The sequence below is a fragment of the Phascolarctos cinereus genome, unplaced genomic scaffold (genome assembly GCF_003287225.1).
Source record: "Phascolarctos cinereus isolate Bilbo 61053 unplaced genomic scaffold, phaCin_HiC Scaffold_2;HRSCAF=192, whole genome shotgun sequence".
Lineage (NCBI taxonomy): Eukaryota > Metazoa > Chordata > Mammalia > Diprotodontia > Phascolarctidae > Phascolarctos > Phascolarctos cinereus.
Genome location: NW_027555625.1, coordinates 263,511,192 through 263,536,294, shown reverse-complemented (window position 1 = coordinate 263,536,294; position 25,103 = coordinate 263,511,192). Strand labels below are relative to the sequence as shown.

Below are 25,103 nucleotides of genomic sequence, written 5' to 3'. Positions count from 1 at the left end.
GGTTACACAGCTAATAAGTGTCTGAGATCACATTTGAACTCAGATCGTCCTGACTTCAGGGCTGGTATGCTATCCACTGCACCACCTAGTTGCCCCTACTGGCTATTATTCTAACAGGCAAGGAAAGCTATGTATAGCAGAGGGCTTAAGGATGATACTCCCAGTTCTATAGGACAGATTTTTCACTAATAATCTGTACCAATTGCCTAACTTCTTTAAAGTCTTGCATCTTTCTTGCTATTTCTACTTGTTGAAATCCCATTCATTTTTGAAACCTACCTTTGAATCCATCTCCTTCATGAAGTCTTCCCTGATACCCCAATTGAAAGTGATTTCACCCTCCTCTGAACTCCCCACAGCACTTTGTATGCCTGTTTTGGCACTATTGTCTTGCATATTCAGTATCAGTTAGTCAGTCAGTATTAAGCACTTTCTATATTCCAGCGCCATGCTAAACACTGAGGATACAAAAAAAAAAAGGCAAAAGATAGTCCTTGCCCTTAAGCAGTTCACAGTCTAATGGAGGAAACAACAACAAAAAATATGTACAAACAAGCTATATACAGGATAAATAGGAAATAATTAACAGAGGGAGGGCACTAGAATTAAGAGGGATTGGGAAAGGCTTCTTGTAGAAAATAAGATTTTAATTGAGATTTAAAGGAAACCAGGGAAGCCACTAGGCAGAGAGGAGGAGGGGGAGTATTCTAGGTGTGGGGGATAGCCAGAGAAAAATGACCAGAGCCAAGAGATGGAGTGCCTTGCTCTTGGGACACTAAGGAGATCAATGTCACTGGATAGAAGAGTACGTGGTGGGGAACAAGGCTGGAAAGATAGGAAGGAGCTAGGTTCTGAAGGACTTACAAATAGAAGATTTTATATGATCTGTGTACTTATCAGCCCCCTACTAAATTATAAGCTTCCTGATGGCAAGGGGAATTCCTTATTCTGTTGTTTGTTTTCTTCTTCCTTGAAGAGGACCAATGATGTCATGATGTTGAAATCAAGGTACAGTGTGTTCTACTGTGGCTGGTCAGTCCAACAGGAGCTTGAAAGGGTCTGCCACAGGTCAGGCACAGAGTCCATTTGAACATTTGGGATGGAGATGTCTCTAGATTTGCTCATCGCACTTTTTCTTTGTGCTATTGCGATTTTGCTGACAAGATCATAGGCTCCCTTCGAGCCGCAACAGGCCTCAGCGGCCATCTAGTCTAATTCTTTCGTGGTACCGATGAGGAAACTAGGGGACTCAGAATCACTTGTCCAAGGTCATACAGCTGGTAAAGTACTGTACTGAACTGAACTGAATAGAAAGGAGCAGATTCCAAATTTCAACACAGGTCCCTTAGCTGTGTGGAATTGAATTGAGTAGAAGAGTAAGCAGAACTTTAATTTTAACACCAATCTCCTGGCTTTAAATCGAGTACTTTCCATTTTACCATGGTCATAGAAGTGCTAACAGATGTTCAATTGAATTAATACTTTCCAGTCTTGACCTGTGTATAGTGTGAAACTGCAAGAAATAACATTTCACCTGTATTCATCTATTTTCTTATCCACAGAGCAGGGAGAACTATTGGCTAACATACTTCATTGGGGGAGGTGAAATATAGGTGAATTCATTTTGGATGAACTTATTTCACAGCCTCTTCTCTGTTATTCAGACTCGTGTCTATACCAAAGATACAGGGAACCCAAAGAAGTAGGTGATTTAAAAAAAAATTCTCTTTGGGTTTGGGAATGCATTTTTTCTGGTAGTAGAAACATATCAACTTTCTTAATTCTGATTTGTTCAGGCTGGTTATTAAAATGAATTTGTCTCTTGTGGGCATATACCAGCTGACAGCAGTGGTCTTTAGAGCTGGAAGGGATCTTAGAGGCTGCATACTCCAACCTCTTCATTTTACAGATAAGGAAACTGAGGCCCAGAGAAATGACCTCTCTGGCCCAAGGCCACATAGAAAGTCAATGGATAAGGTGGGACGTCTCAATTTGGGCATCGTACTGGGTAATCTCTGAGATCCCTCCCAGCTCTTACAGTTTACAACTGTGCTAAGTGGCCAGGGTGAAAAATTTGTGGCAATGAATAACACTCAAAACAGATAAGTGGGAGTTACTTTCAAATCACTGCACCCAAATGGAATACCTGTCAATCAGAGTGCAACAGGTGACATGATTTTTGTATGCCCCCACCTCATTCTGGCAACCTCACAATAGTAGTAGCCCCTTCCTTCCTGACTAGGCTCTAGAGGAAAAGTTCCTGAGAGTTTATCCCCTGGGACAATGAGATGCCACCTGCAACTGACTCGAATATACTGATTTCCTTAAATGCCATCTTACTGGTTGTTTATTGTTTTAGAAGCCAAGACATGGTGTTTTGTTCCTTCCAACCTCCTCACATTTGCCTTCTTCAAAACATTGTGTGTTCCTTCCTCATCTACCTAAACCTGATGCTGAGTTACTGGCCCCCAGAGGGCCGCGGGAGCTCAGATCTGATGCATCCATGCACTTTGTAGCTCACCGCCTTCTCTGAATGTAATCAAACATCGAGCTAAGTAGCAAATAAATCTCTCGATCTCATAAGCTGCACAGCGAGATCATGTAAATGCAAATGAAGGACTTGATTTCAAGCTGTCGCAGGGGGGAAGGGGGAGAAAACGCTGGGCCCTGTCACTGCAATCACTCCACAAGGCAAGAGCCATAAATCAGCAATACTAATAGTAATGGGGACATGACAGGAGGCTTTACTGTACAAGGGAGGGTAATGAAAGTAGAGAGAACAGAAGGTAGTGGGGAAGGCACCCGGGGAAGCCGTGTGGGCTGCTCACTGACACCGACTGGCCTCCAGGGTTCTTAGGAGCACTAGCTAGAATGGTGGGACTGGCCTGCTGAAATGAACATTGTAGGCCACTTCCTAACCAAGCCAGGCTGTGGAATCCAGAGAGTACTGACCACCCAGGGAACTTCAAGAGAAGAGCTAGGATTTCAGAGAGTGACCTCCCTTTCAGTCTGACTGTTAGATCCTAGTCTCTCCAAATATCTTTTGCCACAGATTGTGTGTGTGTGTGTGTATATGTGTGTGTGTGTGTGTGTGTGTGTGTGAGAGAGAGAGAGAGAGAGAGAGAGAGAGAGAGAGAGAGAGAGAGAGAGAGAGAGAAAGTGTATATGTGCACAGGAGTATATATGTGTGTGTGTGACAATGTGAGTATGTGTGTGCACACAAATATGAGTGTGTATGTGTGAGAGAGAGAAAATGTGTGTATGTGAGTATATATGTGTGTGTGACTTTATGTGTGTGCACATGAGTATGAGTGTGTGTATGTGTATATGTAACCTTGGATCTAAAAATTTCATGTATAGCATTTCAGGTCTAAATATTCTCACTGGTCAACCTGGACCCTGAAGCTGGTCCCTCCCAGCCAGAGTTCCACCTCACCTCTCTGGTTGTGACTTGGTTTTAATGGTGTCCGTGTGGGAGTACATCAGTATTCCTTTAAAATATCTCTTTGCAGTGTCCAGCTGTCACTCTAACAATGCACTTAATTCAAAGCCTTCAGCTCTTAAGATGATACCAGAGGCTTTTGATACAAGAGGAGCCTTATTTTACATGATTGTTTATCTGAGCTTCTTATTATAGAAATAAATAAATATCCAGTATGCTAATAATGATCATAATTTGCATTTATATTGTGATTTTCATTCAAGGATCTTAAGTTGTTTTACAATAATGAATTATACGTTTGGTGCATGCACATTATGGTGTGTGCGCGCATATGTATGCATGTCTATGTGTCTATACAAATATTTTATTTAATATCTAACGGGCAGTAACTCTTCTGGAGTTCCATGTAAGAGGGTGCACTTATGGAATTCATGAGAGGGGAGGCTTTTCAATTGTCTCACAAATGTTCATTTAGCCTCCAAACAGTCATATAAGGTGGACAAAGTTGAGCAAGGGGGAAAGTGCTGGATTTGGAATCAGAGTATCTGGGTCTAGAGCCGATTTTTGCTACTTATGACCTGGGTGACCTTGGGCAAATCACTTCACCTTTCTGTCTCTCAGTGTCCTCATCTGTAAAATTAGGAGGTTGGACTTACTGGATTCTGAAGCGTTTTCTGACTCAAACTTCTATGACACTGGGATCCTATCTGGTTTTTAGAGAGGAGAAACAGAAAACCTATTAAGTGACCTTCTGCCCATTGGGATGAATAACAAAACCAGATCCAGAATCTAAGTATCCTGCTTCCTGACAAATGACTCTTTTATCCTTAGAAATAGCAACTTACTTACTTGTTGGGGGTTGAGGGAGAGGAGTATGAATTTAGGCTAGGCAAATTGTAAGTGGCAAGACTGCCACTTTCTCTCCTTTTTAGTACTGTACATCTATGTTTACCCTCTCACTCAGTAAACTCCAGTGGCTCCATATCACCTCCAGGGTCAAATATAAACTCTTTGCTTGGCATTCCAAGGCCTGCAATACCTACCCCTCCTTCTACCTTTCCAGTCTTCTTACACCTTACCCCCACCCCCTGCTACACTCTGTGATCCAGTGACACTCATCTCTTGATGTTTCTTGAATACGACACTGCATCTTCTGACTCTGGGCATTTTTCTGTGGCTGTCCCCCATGCCTGGAATGCTCTCTCTCCTCATCTCCACCTCCTGGCTTCCCTGGCTTCCTTCAAATCCCAGCTAACCAACTGACTAGGTAGTACAAGAGAGTAACAAATGTGTGGTGTCTGGCTCTGGTAAGGGACTGGTCCTCCTTTGCAAGGTTAAGATTTTTTTATATGTATACATGTGTGTATTCACACACACATATATATACCTATATAAAATACATATATGCAATTCAGATTAAAATAGAGTGATGCTCCAAAAGGCTTGGACCCTTTCAGTTCTGAACAATTTTAGGAGCAAGAATTTGTGCTAGGAGTTGCTTACATAGTAGGGGCTGGCTAGCAAACCACAATCCCTGAAAGATAGTTGCCCCCAAAGAAGGAATGGTCCTAGAAAACTAGGGTTGCCTTCTCTCTCTGGGTTAGCCCAACATTGTTTCAGATGCCTAATTTTCTTCCACACTGGGTAGTAAAGGGAGATAACTTGCAGAAGGTGCCCAGAGAAAATTAGGACCTCCAGGGACATAGAGAGAGATGGTTTTAATTAGAGCTGAGAGATGGGAAATAAGGCAGAGATGACATCTTAATGAGGTTTAATGAAGCTGTCTGCTGATGGGGACAGCTGTCACCCAGATCTGTATTCCAGCCAAGTGGCTTTATAACAGAGGAAATTTGTGTGTGTGGGGGGGGCAAGGTTTGGAGATAGCTGGGTGGGGATGGGACTGGTCACAATATTAAGCTGAGATTCTCCCCCCCTCAACATTTAGCAGTGGTACTACCCCAATCACTTAAAAAAACTATCCAAACTAACTGGAAATATATTTGTAGTTGCTTCTCTTTTCTAATTCCCTATCATGGTAAATGACAGTATGGCAAAATACCTTAAGGACCTTCCCTGGGATTTTTCACTGAGGCAAATGACTAAATCAGGAACTTGTAGGATTGAGGGTGGGGTAAGTGGAGGGGTCAATGAGTTGAGCCCCTGCTCCCAGAGCAGCCTACAACTGGAATTTATGGTTTGGCCTATTCTTAAAAATCTCCAAGGAAAGCACCCCTTTCCTTAGCCTCTGTGGGGGACGAGTGACATTACAAAACAGACATTCTATGTCTAAACACCTTTGGACCCATGAATGGTCTGGTCTAGGAGCTAGCTAGCCAGGTCCCCATATTTGATTGGAAACCATATTTCATCCCCAATGCAGTTTTAATCTTCTTGTGAGCTGTCAGTGTGGGCAGCTGGTTGGGGATCTGGGTGTTTTTGCCCAAGCTGTAATTTGTGACCTCATCTCCTCTGTTTCAGGGATATCAGAGTAAGGTTGCCATGGAAAAGCAGGTGACAGATACCATCAAGCCCCGATTTCCCTGGCGTATCAATGGCAACTAATCTCCAAAGTCTGTAATAACATGCTTTGCCCCAGACCTATAAATACAGGGAAAGGAGTCACAATTGAGAACTTATCACTCACACTGTACTTGTTAAACGGGGACTCACAAATGCAGGATTAGATCTACATATCATTTTCTGTGAGGTTTCCAGAAAGGGTGGTGATGTTAAGGAGTTTGGTTGCAGTTCTTTAGAACAGGTCTACACAGGCAAAGTAGGGATCTGAGCAAATAGCTTGTAAATTAAACCAGTATAGACACCCCATTTGGAAGATTCAAGCCCAGTTTTCCCTTAGCAGCAGGGTTTTGTTCCTGAATGTACTAGAGAATTGTCTCAATTCTTCATGTCACATTTTCAATTCAATTCAATTTTTAAAAAATATGTTGACATTTCTGTGTCCTAAGTATGGAGTACATATAAATGTGTTTGAGTGACATGGACCCTTGTCTCAGGGAGCCTACTGTGGGATGGGACACTAGGAAATACCTATAGTACACATATCTAAGTGCATGAGAAGGTACAAGCTGAGTGGCATGGGGCAAGGGAATAGTCCTAAGTGATGGTAAGAAAGAGAAGGAGGGGAAGTGCAGACTCCCTGAAAGAGGTCGCTATTGAGCTAGAGCTTAAGGATGCACTGGAATTTAAGAAACAGAGGTGCTGAGGGAGGGGAAAGAAACAGAAGGCCAGGAAACAGTGTAAGCAAAAGCACAGAGGCAAGAAAGGTGCAGGGTATATACAGGCATGGTTAATAATCCAATTGAGAAGTAATATAAAATTAGACTAGTATGCTTACTACTATAGGGAGGTAGGGAGATGATTATGGATGGCTTCAGTAGACAGAGCCAGCCCTCTGATAAGGCAGAGTTGGGAAGACCTGAGTTCAGATCCTGCTTCAGACACTTACTAGCCACGTGACCCTGGGCAAGTCACCTAACCTCCGTTTGCCTGGGTTTCTTCATCTGTAAAATGGAGATTAATCATAAAACTGACCACCCAAGGTTGTTGTGAGGCTCAAATGAGATAATAATTGTAAAGCACTTGGCATATGATTATTATTAATATCATCATCATCATCATCATCATCACCATCATCATCATGGAGAAGGGGACCCAAAGAAGTGCTATCCCAAAGTGACTCAGCATCAGTAAGCATTTATTAAGCACCTGCTCTGTGTGCCTGGCACCATGTTGGTATCTGGGGATATTTGGGCACTAGATCTGTGATTTTATTGGTGTGTGACCTTCCTCCAAAGATGCAGATTATAATTCATCCATGCCTGGCCCATCCCATGTAATTCTCATCCATGTTCTCCCAACAGTTCATTCTCACAGGAGGTCCAATCAGGCACTATGGCAAGTCTTGAGATACAAAGACAAAAATGAAATAATCCCTGCCCTCAAGGAGATTACATTCCATTTGGGAATACAACATGTACCCATACAAGTATATAGAAAATATGATAATTTTTTTCTTAGTGAGGTAGGCACTAATGAGAACTAATCTCCAAAATCTATGATAAAATGCTTGCTCTAGACTTATAAATACAAAGGAATCACAATGAGAATGTATCACACTCATCACACCATTTCATTTTTTAAAACGATCAAGCATTCACTTTTTTCTCCCACACCCTCCTCCCCATTAGAAAAAAAAAAAGAAAAACAATACTTTTGCAACAAATGAGGCTAGCTAAGCAAAATAAATTCCTATATTTTCCATACCCAAATATGTGGCTTGTTTTACATATTTAGTCTTTCACTTCTTGGTCAAGAGGTCTCACTATACATTAAAAATGAGATCTTCTAATGTTGAACTATGTCTACTAGGTTCTTTGCAGCCTTTCACTTGCTTATATTTAGCATTGGCACCCAAATGACAGAGGAGAAATTATATGACTGGATTCCTGGTGCAGCAGAAGCAGCTAAGGGTGATTCTGACATTTGGTTCTTCCTCCTTCCCTTTTCCTTCCTTCCTTCCTTCCTTCCTTCCTTCCTTCCTTCCTTCCTTCTTCCTTTCTTCCTTCCTTCCTTCCTTCCTTCCTTCCTTCCTCCCTCCCTCCCTTCCCAGAATACTCTGCTAGGTGTTGTAGGAGAGCAGCAGAACGTGGTATGAGTGCTGAATTTAGCCCAAGCTTTAGAGTAAGTAAGGAGAGATCTGAGTTTGAATTTAGCTGTCTGACCTAGACAAGTCACTGCCCTTTTCTCAGCCTGTTTGCTCATCTGCAGAATGGGGAAAGCAGTTGCATTGCCTACTTTGCAAGGTCATGGGGAAAGTGCTTTGTAAACCTTAAAGCTCTATGTGGATATGAGCTATCATAGATTCCTCCACGGGGCTTCCAATTTTGTAGGGTTATAAGACAGTAGTGCTTGACAAATACATTAGAGAAGTGCAAAACAACATGACCAATTTCCCTGGGTATAGATTTTTTTTCATTCTAAACCAGCAGCCAGTAGATTAAAGGCTACCAGAGCTGAAAGCAAAATGTCCTTCTGTGAAAGTAGTCTGCTCCAGAGTTTGTCAGTCCACCTCCAGGCTAAGAAAGCTCCCAGATGCCTCAGGGGAGAAGAGAGGGTTCTAGTAGAAGAGCCACATTTTAATTAACTTCCCCTGTAGTCACTAGAGAAGCTGGTAATTTTAATAAACAAAGGAGAAGACCAAGGCTTTGTCTTGGTGCAACAGTGAGTCATACGGAATGAATTCCAAACAAACCTTCACAGCAGAGACCTTCACAGTCCCAGAAACTTGGCTGCAGTCACTGCTCTGGAGAGATTTTTCATCAGATCACAGTATCTGGGATTTGAAATCGGCATCAATAAGAACAGAAAAAGCAATAATCATGAGGCTGAAAAGAGCCTAGAGGTGTCATTTAGTCTATCCCCCTGCCTCTAGATAGAAACATACAAAGTCAGAGCTAGAAGAGACCTGAGAATATAGGTTAGAGTTGGAAGGTATCTTCCTAATGCACAGGTCTGACCTTGTCACTACTCTAACATCTACAGCAGCTCCCTATTGCCTATAGGATAAAAGAAAAAGTCTCTATTTTGGTGTTTTTTGAAGGCCCTTTACACTCTGGCTGGGAATTTCTTTTCTTGACACATCTATTGGCTATTCCCGGATCCTTAGGACATAGCACAGGAAAATAAGATGATAAGAATAAATACTTTTTAATTGAATTGTCTGCAGAAAATAGGTTAGAAATGAGGAGAAGGGATCTTAGAACACAGTAAGATACCTTAAAACAATATCAGGGCTAGAGGGGAACTTGGAATATAAAATGTGAGTCCTTTGGGGAAAGTAGATTCTCACATCTCTACATGAAGGCCTTTCAGCTCTCATAGACTGAAACCTTCTTATCTCTAACCTAAGAAGGAAGTGGCTTTTCCCATCCGTAGCTCCCATTTCCTGTCTCAGAACTGATATTTCTAGCCAGCAGCAGGTGAGAGACAGTATACTCCCCCTCCCTGCCTCACCTCTCCCTGGCTCCCAGCATTTCTCCTGCACCCTCATCTTCCACTGCTTTTGCCTCTACACCCCTTTATTAGAAGTGATTGGGATGCATTGATTGATTGATTAGGGAATAGCTAAACAAATTATTGTATGTGATTGTAATGCAATATTACTGTGCTATAAGAAATGATGAATATGAAGAATTCAGAGAAGCATGGGGAGACACGAACTGATGCAAAATGAAGCGAGCAGAACCAAGAAACGCTATACATGATGCCTACAACAATGTAAATGGAAAGAACCAAAAAAAAGAAAAAGAAATTGCACACTGCATAATTATAATGACCAAGTTGGCCCTAAACAATCAAAAAAGTATACCTTCCTCCTTTCAAAAATTATTTTAATATCCATTTTATAAAATTTTGAGTTCCAATTCTCCAAATTCTCTCCATCCCTCTAGCCTCTCCTCGAGCCATTGAGAAAGCAATAGGATGTCATGCAAAAACATTTTTATGTTAGCTGTGTTGCAAACAAAGCAAGAAAAATAAAGTGAAAGAAGCGTACTTCAATCTGCACTCAGAATTTATCAGCTCTTTCTGCCTGCCTTCTTTCTTTGTAGAGGTGGGGGACGCCAGGTGTGGAATATTACATATTCTTTCAGACTTGTTGATCTATTGGTTTATTTTGCTGAAATGATTTTTCCTCTCTTTTTTATTCTTTGTTACAATGATGGTTTGAGGGAAGAGGGATTTATTCAGAAATGAAAGTGACGTGTAAACAAAATATCTATAAAAAGTTGTGTGTGTGTGTTTTTTAAGAGAAAAGTGACTAGATTGTTAATAGCAACTACAACCTGTGCGTTTTCTTCCTTACCTACCCCCTGTACAGATAAAAGTAGTTTCTTAGAGAGGAAAGTTATTTCTGGTCCATGATTGCCTCTCTAGAAGGGGCTTTTGTGGCCACATCCTTCACCCAATCTTTACTTTTAGCCATCATCCTCTTCATAGGATCATAGTTTTAGAGCTGGAAGGGACTTGAAAGAGCCAGGGACATCAGGAGTCCAACCACTTCATTCTACAAGATGAGGAAACTGAGAAACATCATCATCATGGAGAGAAGGATAGCAGCGTGGAAAAAGTGATGACTATGATATTGGGTGGTAGAGAGGAGGGAGAGCCTTCCAGACATGGGGGACAGCTAGTGAAAATGCCCAGAATCAGGAGACAGAGTGTCTTGTTGGAGGAATGGAAAAGGAGACCATTGTCACTGGATTGCAGAATACATGGGAGGTGGATAAATATTAAAGTATAAGACTGGAAAAGTGTATGTGGTAGAGCAAGGTGAAGCAGGTTATCAAGGGCCTTGAACACCAAACAAAGGCTGTAAAAAGTTAGTGATGGCCCACTGGCTCCCGAGCTAACCCTCTTGTTTATTGGTTATACATATTGCTTGGTTATATATATTGCTTGACGTGACTCTCAGTTCTTTACCTTTTCTCCCATTGCTTCCTCTGGTAGGCTGAACTTGGGAAGCCTCGGGAAAGGAGCAGTGCTCTGCCTGGAATTAATTTTAACTATGGACTGTATATTCATGGGCTGGATGGAGGAGTCCCAGAAGGTAAGACGGTACAAGTTTGCATGTTGTGGGGCATGTTGTGTAAGTCAAAGGATTGGACAGGAAGGCAAACCACTCTTCACCTAGCTGGTGGGTCATGATTATCCATTTGGCTGAGATGTGGGCAGCAGTGGGATAGGTCCAGCCAGAAGGGGCCAGGGTTAAGGATCCAGCTAAATAAGTGGTGCCTGTGAGTCTACAAAGGCAAGATATCAAGTCCAGAGAGGTTTCTTAAAGCTTGGAAGAACAGGCAGATAGCATGGGTCTTAATAGCCACCTAAATGTCATTCTTTATTTCATTTATTTATGCATTCTTTTTTTTCTTTCATTCAATAATGATTTGGGGGATCAGTGTGGTACAGCGCTTGAATTTGGAGGCATAAGGCCTTAGTTCAAATCCAGTCTCTATCTATATTACCCCTAGCAAGTTGCTAAACATCTCTGGCCTTCAATGTCCTCATATATAAAATAATGAAGTTGAACCAGATGACGTCTGAAGTACCTAAAGGCTCAGAATCTAGGTTGAGAGGAATTTTCCCAGTGGTACTTGCTCAGCTACTACTGTGAGTACCTGTGTTAGGGGTAGGTTATAATTCTTCTGAGGAGTTGACACCTAACTCAGAAAAGGAGAGGCTAGAAGCTTGAATGGGGGAGGAAGAGGTGCAATGGGGATCTGTTGGGGAAGGGAAAGAAAGAAGGAAGAAAGGACTTACTTTGAAAGTATCTTCGTTATTCTTTTGTCTCCCTTTCCCCATAGCCATTGGACACTGGAATGTTTTGAAACAGCAGCCCACCTCCCCACAGGCTATGACTCGGGATTTTATTGCCATGAACCGTGGTGCAGTCAAGGCTGGTCTGGTGACGGCCAAGGAACATTTTCTATACCGCCAACTCAATGATATACGCAGGAGTGACCAGGATGAGAGGCGTTACAAAAAGGACCAGTCGTCTGTCCCTCCAGATATTACCTATGGGATCCGGGCACGGTAAGGCCTGGCCTGTAACTAAAGCCCCATCCTTCCTTCTGGGCTCTATCCCACCTGTGGAATCAGAGCACCGGCCAGAAAAACTACTGAGGTGGTGATTAGTGGGAATATCACCTCAGGTTTCCCGAGTGAGTGAGCATAGTTTGATGTCTTAAAGAACCAAACAGTCTAAACTGCTAATATCTAACCATAGGTTTATTGATAATATGCAAACCACCAATGGTACCTATATTTCAAAAAAGAATACAAAGATATATGTGTCAGCTTTGCAGACCACTCAATTTCTCAGCTGTCACTTTGGTCCTCCGAGTGGCAAAAGTAAACTTGATACTTCCAGGAAAAAACAAAAAACAAACAAACTAGCACTGTCCAGAACTACAGGGTAGGTCCTAGTGGCTACAGTGGTTAGTACTATTTTATTTTCAAGAGGACAAAGACTGCTATAGCCTTCTTCAAATGCTCTGATATACATAAAATAAGCAAATTCTAGTTAGCCTTGAATGTACAGGTCGTGAGTAAGCTAGATCAAAATGTCCATAATGGTTGGTAGGATTCCCTCGGGAGAAGAAGTTCTAGCTGATTCTGCCTACCTCTCCCTCTGAATGAAGAGCCACGTCTCTCTTGACACCACTGACTCTGCCTTGCAGTGGGTGCTTAGCGCCCATATTTCCATAGGGTCTGAGAATACTTAAGGTGGCAATGACCTAATATTTTTTCTAGATCATACTCATGCTTTTACAAAGAGTTGTATCTCATCCACTCCAGACTGGGAAAGTCCCATTAAAAAATATAAAGTGCTGTTTGAGCTCTGAAGAATGACAGATCATCTCTCCTTGGGAGGATCAGGGAAGGTCATATGGAGAAGATGATGGTGTTTGAGCTGGGTCTTAAAGGATGTGTAGGTATTGTGTGGAGAAGCTAGAGTAGGGGTAAGGAAAAAAAAGGAATGAACAAAGACACAAACAGAATGGACAAAGAAGTCAGAAACTATCAGTAGGTTCCAACTAATCTAGTGTACATAAGGTGTGTGAAGATGAGGTAAGACTAGAAAGGTAGAATGAGACATTAAAATATTCAGATGTCTCTGATGTTTTAGAGTGGGGGGGTGTGGAGAATAGGCTTCCCAAAGGAAGCTTTGAACGCACATGGACTTGGGTTCATTCTTGCAGGAGGCTTACCCTAAGGAGAAGGAATTCAGGCTTTTTAATCATACTCTCTGGTTCTTTATGCCTCATCCCCATATCTCAGGGAAACTCTCTTAACACTTAGTTTTAGCTCATGTTTAGGGTCTCCCTAGAAGGGACAGTGTCCCTTCCAGACAAGCTATTCAAAGTACAAAGTAGTAGTATCAGATATAGGACAGCTATTTATTTCTTCCTCTATGAAAGAAATACTTAAAATACAAAAGATTAATAAGTACTTACTATGTGCCAGAAAGAATTCTGGATACAAAGGAAAGCAAAAACATTCCCTGCCTTTGAGGAGTTTAGTCTAATGGGGGAGACAACATGTAAACAATTATTTACATACAAAATATATACAGTGCAAATGGGAATTACTCTTAGAAAGAAGTCATCAGTAGTGGGGGCTGAAGAGGTAGGGTAGAGAAACCAAGAAACCATCTTCTGCAGAAGATGGAATTGAGTCATGAAGGAATCCAGGAGGTAGAAGTGAGGAGGGAGAGCATGAAAGGTTTAGAAGACAGACAGGGAAAAGGCATGAAGCACTCCAGTACAGCAAGAGTCTGCACACCAGAGCAAGAAGAGGGCAAAGACTAGCACCAGACAAGGAGTGGGAACAGGTGCCAGCTGGAAGCTTTGTCACTCACCACCAAGTTCCGGGTGACAGATCAAGGACAGACTGAGGAAGGGATTTGTGCCCAAGGGTGGCTCTCTAGGGGTAAGGAACTGTCCCTGGGCCTTCGGGTATGTACTGAAAGAGGAGAAATTTAAAAAACAAATAACAGCTGTGCAGCTTGGACCCCAGGAGCAGAGATGGGTCTGACTTGTAGCCCAGTCTGAAGCCTGCAGAGAGATAACCAGGGCAGGAATTCCAGACTAAAGGAAGCTTGTGGTTCTGTCACTCTGAACCAGCAGAACTGAGCAGTTGGTTAACAGGAGCTGAGTTCAGCAGTAGTCTACTGTTGCTCAAATCCAAACCCAGGTCAGGAACTTGCAGAGCTCAGACCAGGCGGCCAGTGATCAGACATTACCCTGAGTCAGATCACTCAAGAGCACTGATAACCTGCAGATCCCTAGGTTAAACTGTTCCTGAGAGCCTGGAATAACACAGTACTCAATGCCCCAAGAAAGCAGCAATAGGACCAGCCCAGAACTTCCCTCCAGAAGCTCACCAATCTTGGCCCTAACATCAAATTTGAAATCAGGATGAAGGCTGGAAGAATGACCAAACAAAAAAAGAATCCCAGCATCAAAAGCGAATAAAGTGGCAGGGATGCTTAAGACAAACCTAGGAGGAGAGAGTGACTCTCAAACATCTACAAGGAAAGCCTCAAAGGAAAACACAGCGTGGGAACAAATTCAACTATAATTCTTGAAGAAAATGGAGCAAAAGGTTTTTTTTTAAGTCTTTTAAAATTTTTTTTTATAAATGAAATGAGAACACTAGAAGAGAAAAATAGAAAAGAAGTAAGAGATATAGAAGAAAGAATTGGAAAGGGAATTAACAGCTTGACAAAACCTTGCCCAGACAACAAACTCCCTGACAATTGGAATGGACCAAATAGAAGCCAATGACTCCAAGTTAGAATATTAAAACAAAGTCAAAAGACTGGAAGAATGGAAGAAAATGTAAGATATCTCATAGTAGAAACAACTGACCTGGAAAATAGATTGAGGAGAAAAAATTTAAGAATCATTGAACTACCTAAAGTTCATGACAAAAATAAAGGAGTCTAGATATTATGATTTCAAGAAATTATAAAATAAAACTACCTAGATCTCTTAGAACTAAAGGGCAAAGTATAAATAGAAAGAATCTGCCTTTGACCTCCTGAAGGAAATTCTAAAATGAAAATTCCCAGGAACAGTACAGCCAAAATTCGGAGCATCCCATCAGAAGAAAAATACTTTAAGCAACCAGAAGGAAATAATTCAAGTATTAAGGAGCCTCAGTCAGAATTACACATGATTTAGCAACTGCCACTATAAAGGAAGGGAGAATTTGGAATATTATATTCCAAAAGGCAAAGTATATAGACTTACATCTAATAATAACTTACTTAGCAAAACTGAGTATAATCCTACAGGGGGAAAAATGGATTTTTAATTAAATACCAGACTTCTAAGCATTCCATGCAAATAGAGGAGTCAGAAGGAACATAAAAAGGTAAACACAAACAAAAAAATCAGTAGGGATGAAACAAAGATAATGTGCTTATATTTTAACATGGGGACACCATATGGACACATACACATACACACACATATACATACATATATATCTCATCCAAACCCCATCATCATCAGGGGCCATAGGGAGAGTTTAGTTAGACAGAAGCCCTAAGAAGTGAATATGTTATGTCTTGATGATCCTAGAAGAAGAATGGAAGAAAGGGGAGAAATATACTTGGAAGGGGAGAGGGAAGGGAAAATAAGGTTAGAGAAAATTATCTCACATTATTTGGGTACACAAGTAGAAGTCTATAAAGGTGGTCCTTGAACCTCACTCTCACCTGAATTGGTCAAAGGAGAGAAGAATAAACACACACAGTTGGGTACAGAAATACATTTTATTCAACAGGAAAATAGGAGGGAAAGGGGAGAAAAGGGAATGAGGAATCAGAGAGAGAGAGAGAGAGAGAGAGAGAGAGAGAGAGAGAGAGAGAGAGAGAGAGAGAAGATTAAGGAGATTGGTCCTAAGAAAAAATAAACTAAGGATGTACACAAATATTTATAGCTCTTTTTGAAATGGCAGTCTGAGGGGATGGCCAATTAGGGAATGGCTGAATAAGTTATGATTTATAAATGTGATGGAATATTATTGTACTATAAGAAATGGTGAAGAGAATAGTTTTATAGAAACCGGGGAAGACTTAGATGAATTGATGAGGAGCAAAATGAACAGAATCAGGGTAAGAATCTATACATTGACAATACTGCAAAGACAAATAACTTTGAAAGACTTATGAAGAAACTCTTCCTAAATGTGATGACCAACCATAATTCCAGAGGACTAGTGATGAAACATGTGATCCACCTCCTGATAAAGAGGTGAGAGATTCAAAATGAATAATCATCCACAATGTGTGTACACACACACACACACACACACACATATATACACATATGTATGAGGGTGTTTTCTTTTGGACATGGACAATGCAGAAATTTGTTCTGCTTGACTATACATGTTTGCAACAAGAGTTCTATCTTTCTTCTGTTATCAGTGGAGTAGGAGGTAGAAGGCAGATTTTTGCTGACAGAAAAAAAAAATTTTAGCAACAGCCTTGGATTCAGGAGGACCTGAGTTCAAATTTGGCCTCAGGCACATAACACTTACTAGCTGTGTGACCCTGGGCAAGTTACTTAACCCCATTACCTAGTCAAAAACAAAAACAAGAAACAAAATTTAATTAAAAAAAACAGTAATAGAAAAGTTGGGAGGAAGGCAGGGTTTTGGGGAAAAGAGAATGAGTTCTGTTTTGGACACGTTGAATTTGAGATGTCAAGGGCTCTTTGGTGGGCAGTCATGATCAGCAAGCATGACCTGGATGACAGTCCTGTAAAGGATACTGAGAAAGAACAGTCAGGTAGAACGAGAACAAGGAAAGAGAAGTATCATGAAAATCTAGAGAGGAGAGAGTATCAATCGAGGAGAAGGTGATTGACAGTGTCAAAGGCTGTAGAGAGGGCAAGAAGGATAAGGATCTCTGGTAACTTTGGAGAGAGCAATTCCAGTTGAATGATGAGGTCAGAAGCCAGACCACAGAGAGTTCAGAAGAGCATAAAAGCAAATGAAGCGGAGGCACTTATTATAAATGGCCTTCTCCAGGAGTTTAGTAATGAAAGGGAGGAGAGATATAGGATTACAGGTAGCAGTGATGTTTAGAGCAAGTAAGGGTTTTTGTTGTTTTTTTAAGGATAAGGGAGACCTGGATATGTTTATAGGCAGCAGGGAAGCAGACAGTGGGTAGAAAGATTAGTGAGAGAGTGGAATGATCAAGAAGGCAGTCTCCTGGAGAAGATGGATGAAATGTGTTCAAAGGTACATATTTATTGTGTTTTTCCTCTACATGATAAGAGAGACCCTACAGGAAGATATGTGGGCTTTAGGGAAAGGAAAATAAAGTACCCAAATGAAAAGTAAGCAGGTATCAAAGGAGGCAAATTTTACAATTATTTTGAGGGCCAGATCTGCAATTCAATTATAGGGATCCATGATCACTGCCAAGAAGAAAAGGAATCTTAAAAAAGTGATCAGATAGAAATAGATTCCTCCAGGTGGTTACCCTGATTTGGATGAGATACTCATTTGATACTTCAGGCCAAAGCTTCCTAGAAGACAGGAAAACTATCAGCAGGTCTCTTCTCATCCACTCTTTATGCATTTGCTCAATAAAGTATCTATAAATCTGATTCAGAAGTAGAACTAGTCTCTTCCCTTAGACGGTTTATACTTTGGCTGGCAAACAAGATAAACATAAAAAATAACCTCATGTGGACAAGTTTTGGAAAGGTCATTCTCTGAGAGATCAAAGGCTATGAATGAATGGTAAAGCATTTAAGTGCTTACTATGTGCCAAGCATTGGAATACAAATGCAAAAAAAACAAATTCTTGCCTCAAGAAATGTATATTTTAAGAGGAGAAAATAATACATGTAAGAAATTGTAGCCCAGGAGAGATATTTGGATTAAGAAAGTCACATGTATCATGAATGGAGCCATGGAGGGGTAATACCATAAATTTTAAGGTTTTCAAAGAACTTTACATACAGTATTTCATTTGATCATAACAACCCTGCAAGCTAAGAGCTATAGGAATTATTATTCCCATTTTAGAGCTGAGGAAACTGAGATTGAAATTAAGTGACTTACCCAGGGTCATTTACCTAGAAGGTATCTGAGAAAGGATTTGAACTAAATTAATCTTTTTGCCATTTAACATGGTGCTCTACCCACTAAACCATACTGCCTCTCTGAAAACAAAAACAAAAATAAAAACAAAACAAGCAAAAAAACTGCAATCGAGAGAAGTAAAGTAACATACTTGCCCAAGTCACAGGTAATAAATAGCAGAGCTGGGATTCTAACTCAGATCCTCTGACTCCAATTCCGTTATTTTTTGGTTTTGTTGTTTTTTTTTTTAAGAGGCAATCAGGGTTAAGGTTTACATAGCTAGAAAGTGTTAAGTGTCTGAGGTCATATTTGAACTTAGGTGCCCCTGACTCCAGGGCCAGTGCTCTATCCACTGTGCCACCTGGCTGCCCCCCAATTCCATTGCTTTTACCACCACCCACCTTGCTGCTTTCTGCACGTAGGGAACCCAAGAGCCTTTGGAATGGCTATGGTCTCCTTTCAGTCTAACCCCTACAACCGTCATCCAGGTAAGCAATGACTGAGGAGATGCTACCTGGCAGTTGCTTCTGCAGGGACATTGGCCCCTACCATCTAACTGAAAACCCAGGAAAGAAAGTGCCTATCACCAAAGTTCTTGGCCTTGTCAAATGGCTCAGCATCAGAAATGGACATGGTTTTCATCAGTGGGAATGACATCAAAGAAGATATGTTACCATCCATTTTGTGGCTGTACCCCAAGGATCATGGTATCTTTCCATCTGATTTGCAGCTGAAACCTCTTCTATGTGTTATCTTCTCCAGTGGAATGTGAACTTTTTGAGAGAAGGGAATGACTGACTTTCTACTTGTGTTCCCAGGGTTTAGCACAGTGCTTTCTACATAGTAAGCATTTAAGAAATGCTTTTTCATACATTTGTTCGTTCAAAGTGGCAGGCTATATATGCTGACTGACATAGCTACATACATTAAATAATCATTTCTGTTAGTCATAGTAATATTATTGTTTCCACATGCCCTAGTTCTTAAGGAAACAAAAATTCCTCACATGCCAGTGTTGATTGGGAAGGCAGTATTTCCAGGTAATAGTCACATAGGAGGCAGCAAGGGGGTGCAGCGGCTAGGAGTGAGGAAGATTTGGCTTCAAATCCAGCCTCAGACACTTACTAGCCCTGTGACCCTGGGCAAATCACTTAACCCTTGTCTGCCTCAGTTTCCTCATCTGTAAATGAAGACAATAATGGCATTTACCTCCCAGGATTCTTGTGAGGATAGAATGAAATAAAATTTGTAAAGTGCTTTGCAAAATTTAAAGCACTACATAAATGCTAGCCATTATGATCATTTAGCCTGGAGATTTCTATTTCAGCAGTAACTATTGCGTGCTCTTGGCTGCTAGCAACATAATTCAAATGGGGTTATAATCAGAGAAATGTGAACAATTAAAAAAAAACCTCAATAATGAAATACACACACCATGCATTTCTACCTGCTTTTTATTTTTGAAGAGCTTTTGCCTCTATTGTTTTGCTTTATTCTCATTCAAAGCCCTCTGAGGGACCATTGGTAGCATTATTATCCCCACTGTACAGGCAAGAACACTGAGGTTCACATGGGTGTTTTGACTCATAGGAGGTCGCATTGCTAAAGACATAACTACAGCCTAGATCTCTTGACTCACAGCCCAGAAATCATGCTATCCCAGACTACTGAGTGCTAAGGTATAGACACCTGCAACATTTTCAGTTTCTGTGGCTGCCTTTGCCCACTGCATCTTCTAAATCTACTAGGCTGCTTGAAAGGACATATATTATCATCTGGCTTTCAATATGAGATCTTAAATCGCTATAAAACCCATTGGCTACAAATTCTAGGAAAAGGGTGTGATGAAGTGCTGGCTCTATCTTCTGTGATAGTAAATGGGCTTTGCATATGCAAATTGAATGGATTTTAAAATGGTATTTAATGACAATTTTCGTAGCAGACATTAACATTAATTGCATCAAAATGAAACTGCTGCATTAGGTTGCTGTTAGCAGCAAATACCCCAGCGATAAAGCTTTATCTTTATCAGCATCAGCTCCTCCTGATATGACAGGGCAGCTCAGCAAATTGCAGGGAAAAGGGCTTTTATGGACCAGAAATATCCCCCAAAGCAGGCCCCAATCAGCATCAATTTTGCTTTATTTCTTCATAAATGGAGGTTAAATGGCTGCTGGAAAGCTTGGTTGGCCTGCCCAACTTTCCCCTACAAAACCACAGCCCCCGCAGAATTAATGGAAGAGGTAGGTTTAAAAAATAATCAGTCCTAGGCAGTGATGTGGCTATTACTTTAAAGTTATGGGGCACGGAGCCCATTTGCTAATGACCACCTTTTACAGTGCCTGATTGTATTTATTTCTTTACTTTAAAAGCATGTTAAAGACCAAATCATACCCACATTGCTGAGGAGTTAATGACACCACACCATCCCGCACCAAGTATTTGCGAAGTTCACTTTAAGTTTAGGTTGGTGATCACAGAATTGGAAGGGACCACAGGAATCATTGTCTCAGCCCCCTCATTTTATAAATGAGGAAACTGAAGCTCATAGAACGGAAAGGACCAGTGTAAATATTTAACAACCAGTTCATTTTTTAAAAATGTACACAATATACATGCAACATAGTTGAATCTGCATCATGAACATTTTCTCCATCACTTTAAGTCTAAACAGCCAACAAAACAATAAAGCTCTGATTTGTAGTATTTGCTGATTTTGGCACTGAAAATTTAACAATCAAGCTGCTAGAGCTGGCTGTAGCATACCTCTGAAAGTAACTCACTTGCTCATCAAGAGACAATTGTGGTATAGCATGGGTCAGTGTGACTTTGGTTTCAGTTCCACCTCTGATATTTATGTTATTCCATCTCACATCTCCGTGCCTTTGCATTGGCTGTCTCCTTGCCTGGACCTCTTTCCCTCTTGCTTCTGCTTCTTAGAATCCCTAGCTTCCTTCAAAGCTCAGCTGAACACTATCTTTTTTTTTTCTTTCTTTTTAGGCAATTGGGGTTAAGTGACTTGCCCAGGGTCATACAGCTGGTAATTGTCAAGTGTTTGGTCTGAGGCTGGATTTGAACTAGGTCCTCCTGACTTCAGGGCTGGTGCTCTATCCACTGTGCCACCTAGCTGCCCGTAAACACAATCTTTCAGAGGCGGATGTCAGCTCCCTGAGCTGGTAGTACCTCCCTCTAAGGTTACCTCTCAGCTTTTCTTTATGTACCTTGTGTACCATCTGTACAATGGGAGTAATAATATATGTCCTAGCCACCTTAGAGGGATGATATGAGGCTTACTGAGATAACATAAGGAAAGCATATTAGCCCTCTGGGAGAGATAGGTTGTGTTTTTATTTCCTTAACACTTTTTTTACCTTTAATTTTTTTCTCAATTTTATGTAAACAAAATTTGTAACCTTTTTTTTAAATTTTGAGTTCCATATTCTCTTTCTCCCTTTCCATTCCCCATCCTTGAGAAGGTAAGTAATTTGATATAGATTATACATGTGTAGTCATGCAAAACATTTCCATATTAGTCCTGTTGCAAAATAAAATGCAGATTAAAAACCCAAGAATAATAGGGAAAGTAAAATGAGTATGTTTCAGTCTGCATTCAGACCCCATCAGGTCTTCCTCTGGAGGGGAATAGCATGTTTCAGCATGAGTGCTTTTAAGTTGTCTTGGATCATTGTGTTGTTGAGAATAGCTAAGTCATTCACAGTTGGACATGGTACAAGCGTTGCTGTTACTATGTATAATGTTCTCCTGGTTCTGCTCATTTCGCTTTACATCAGTTTGTGTAAGTGTTGCCAGGTTTTTCTTACCGATGCCCAACCTTACATTGCTCCTGCTGGCAGCTCTGGGACTAGAATCTAGTGGGGGCGGCTCTCTGGCCAGCACTCGTTCCACTCTACCAGCTGCCTCAGCTAGGGGCCTTAGTTTAGATTCTGAACCCTGACACAAAAGAAACATCTTTCCAAAAGAGTCCTCTAGAACAAGGCTCCATAAGATAGCATTTACACTTGTGTTTGTGTTGACTTGTGTTTGTCATTTCCATAGCAAATTATTGTGTTAATTCCTGAAGACAAGGAAATTTCATGCTTCCCTCCTTGCATAGATCCACATGGTTCAATTAAATTAAATGAATATTTACTAAGCACCAACTGTGTCTGTGCATTGGAGGAGATACAGAGCTCAGTTTCACAAGATGAAGTCCTTGCCCTCATGGAGTACAGGGCTATGCCATGACACAAATAACCACAACATGAAATCAAACATGTTTTGTAGTTCACATGGAGGTCCAAACAAAGGGTAGTGTCATGTAGGAAGGGAAAAGGTCATTCAAGAATGGTTTAAAGTGGAGCTAAAGTCTGGCCCTTTATCCAAAGAAGGAAGATTTCCTAGACCAAAGACTCATAATGTTTTTGGGGGATCATAGGCTCCTTTGGTATTTTGGTGAAACCTGGATCGTGTCTCAGAATAATGTCTTTTTTTTTTTAAAGGCAATTGGGGTTAAGTGACTTGCCCAGGGTCACACAGCTAGTAAGTGTCAAGTGTTTAGTCTGCGGCCAAACTTGAACTCAGGTCTTCCTGACTTCAGGCCTGGTGCTCTATCTACTGAGCCACCTAGCTGCCACCAGAATAATGTTTTTAAATGCATCAAAAATATATAGGATTACAAGGGAAACAATTATATTGAGATGCAGTTATCAAAACGTTAAAACAACAATTTTATGGACCTCAAGTTAAGAACATGTGATCTAAACTAACAGTTTCCACAGTTTTCTTCCTTAAATAGTAGGTTGGGAACTGAATGATTTGGCTGAAGTCCTCCTATCCCCATTTTACTTGCTCTGCATAGATCCTGCCAAAACCAGTGAATTCATATTTGAGAAGGATATTTGGACCTTGGGTAGGTCAGCTGCCAGCTTAGTAATGCTGAATGCTGCCCAAAAGGCACACTGTGGCTCTGTGTAAGCAATGTCAGACAGCCAGAAGTGCAGCTATTTAAATAGCACCCCCTCTTAATTATTGATACATTTTAACAAGTGTTTACAAATATTCACATATCTCCTAGCACATCTTAATTGTTAGAGCTCTTAATTGGACAAGCATTGTCAATTAAGATACAGTCCAGGGGCATAGAGGGGAATAGGACAGCATATGGCAGCTTGTGAATTCTGGGAGCTAAGATTAGCTCTAACACCTTCTGTGCGCTAGGCTTTGGAGTCATCTTTCTTGTGTCTGCAGCAGTAGAAGACACCCCACAGTTATAAAGTAAACTTCCCTTTCCTTCCCCCAGTTAGCCTTGTCCTAGATATGGAACGAAGTCAGGAAGTCAGGAAGTCAGGAAGTAGTTAGAGTCTGATTTTAAGTTAAGATTGTGGGAATGGAGAGGAAAAAGTAGATCTTTAAAAATAACATTCATTTAACAATCTTTCATTCATCAATCTTTTATTAAGTACCTACTGTGTATGGAGTGCTGTGTTTCTGGGGGAAACACAGGACCTCCACCCTGACGGAGCTTACACTCTAACTGGGAAAATGGGACTCATACACAATTATATAGTACCTGTAACACAGACAAAGCATGGGCACAAATGCTACCCAAGTCATCCTTGAAATGAAGGGAACCCCAGTGTGGTACCTCTGGAAAGAACTCTGAATAAAGAGTCATGAGCTTGGATCTACTACTGACCAGTTATATGACCTACAACAACTGGGTCAGATTCAATGTTAAAGGTCTTACTTTCCATGTGACTAGCCTTTCTCTGGACCTTGATTTCTCATCTCTAAAATGGAAGGATTTGACTCTAAAGGCCCCTAACAGCTCTAAATCTGATGAACTTATGAGATTATGATCATTTTACATTTCAAAATGGGTTATTTGGCAATGAACAAGATGCCCTAAACAATTTTCTTAAGTCCTGAGAATTGAAACTTCATATTTCATTCATTCAGAAGAACCTGGTAAGAAACAAGATGCCTCACTATTTCATGTTATGAACCATGCTTTTGATCAGAGGGTAAAGCCAGCTTATTATATTCTTTGGGAATGAGGGTCAGAGTTGTACAATTCAACTTCAACATTTTTTTCCCCCAACTACACAAATTAGCCTGGCCCACAGGCCCAGACCCTGAAAGAAAAGCAGCTGAGAAAAAGTAAGAATTATAATAAAAATGGGCAATGCAGCTGGCATTGTACTTCTTTCAGGAACTGCTGCTTGCTGCCATCAGATGCATCATCAGCCTGACACAAATGTGAAGGATGGGAGAAAATTTTACAGGCTGTTAAAAAAATGTTTGCAGGCTGACAGGTTTTTTGAATCTATCTGCCAAGCTGATTTATTTTACAAATTTACAATAGGCCCATCAATCACTCTGGGTTCTTTTGTTACACTGTGAGCCAGTGGCCAAAAATCTGAACCACTCACCAATAAACCAAAAATAAGCCCCTTCCTAGAACTGTTCCAGAGAATGGAACAGAGAGCTTTCCAAAAGCAAAGCGAGAGAGAGAGAGAGAGAGAGAGAGAGAGAGAGAGAGAGAGCGAGAGAGAGAGAGAGAGAGAGCGAGAGAGAGAGAGAGCGAGAGAGAGCGAGAGAGAGAGAGAGAGAGAGAGAGAGAGAGAGAGAGAGAGAGAGAGAGAGAGAGAGAGAGAGAGAGAGAGAGCGAGAGCAGGTTTATTCCAGCCCTGAAACCTCAGCCAGAACCCAGAATGACCACAAGAGGGAGCACATACCTGCCTGCAGGACCTCTGGGGCTCACCCTCCAGGACCCATTCCCCAGAAACCCTGATGAAATGTTAATGTTTTCTTTAAAAGAGAACTGGACCTGGGCCCTTTCAGACTCTGCTGAAGCCAACGACCATTTGAAACAGGGAGGGTAGTTTAGATGAAGCTAGAGGTGCCGCACCTTGTTTGACAGATAGAGTTGTCTATCTGCTTTGGTTTAGTCAAAGTCCGGACTGACCTAGAA

General features: G+C 41.1%; 1 protein-coding gene across 2 annotated transcripts in view; it reads left to right on the top strand.

Annotated features, from left to right (window-relative positions):
• Window positions 1-25,103, top strand: part of CFAP77 (cilia and flagella associated protein 77) — a 181,950-nt gene that overhangs the window by 81,917 nt on the left and 74,930 nt on the right. For both annotated transcript variants that reach the window (XM_020973544.2, XM_020973545.2), the window contains exons 2-3: window positions 10,970-11,069; window positions 11,824-12,052. In XM_020973544.2, coding sequence (XP_020829203.1) covers window positions 10,970-11,069; window positions 11,824-12,052 — 329 coding nt within the window. The remainder of the gene's footprint in view (window positions 1-10,969; window positions 11,070-11,823; window positions 12,053-25,103) is intronic.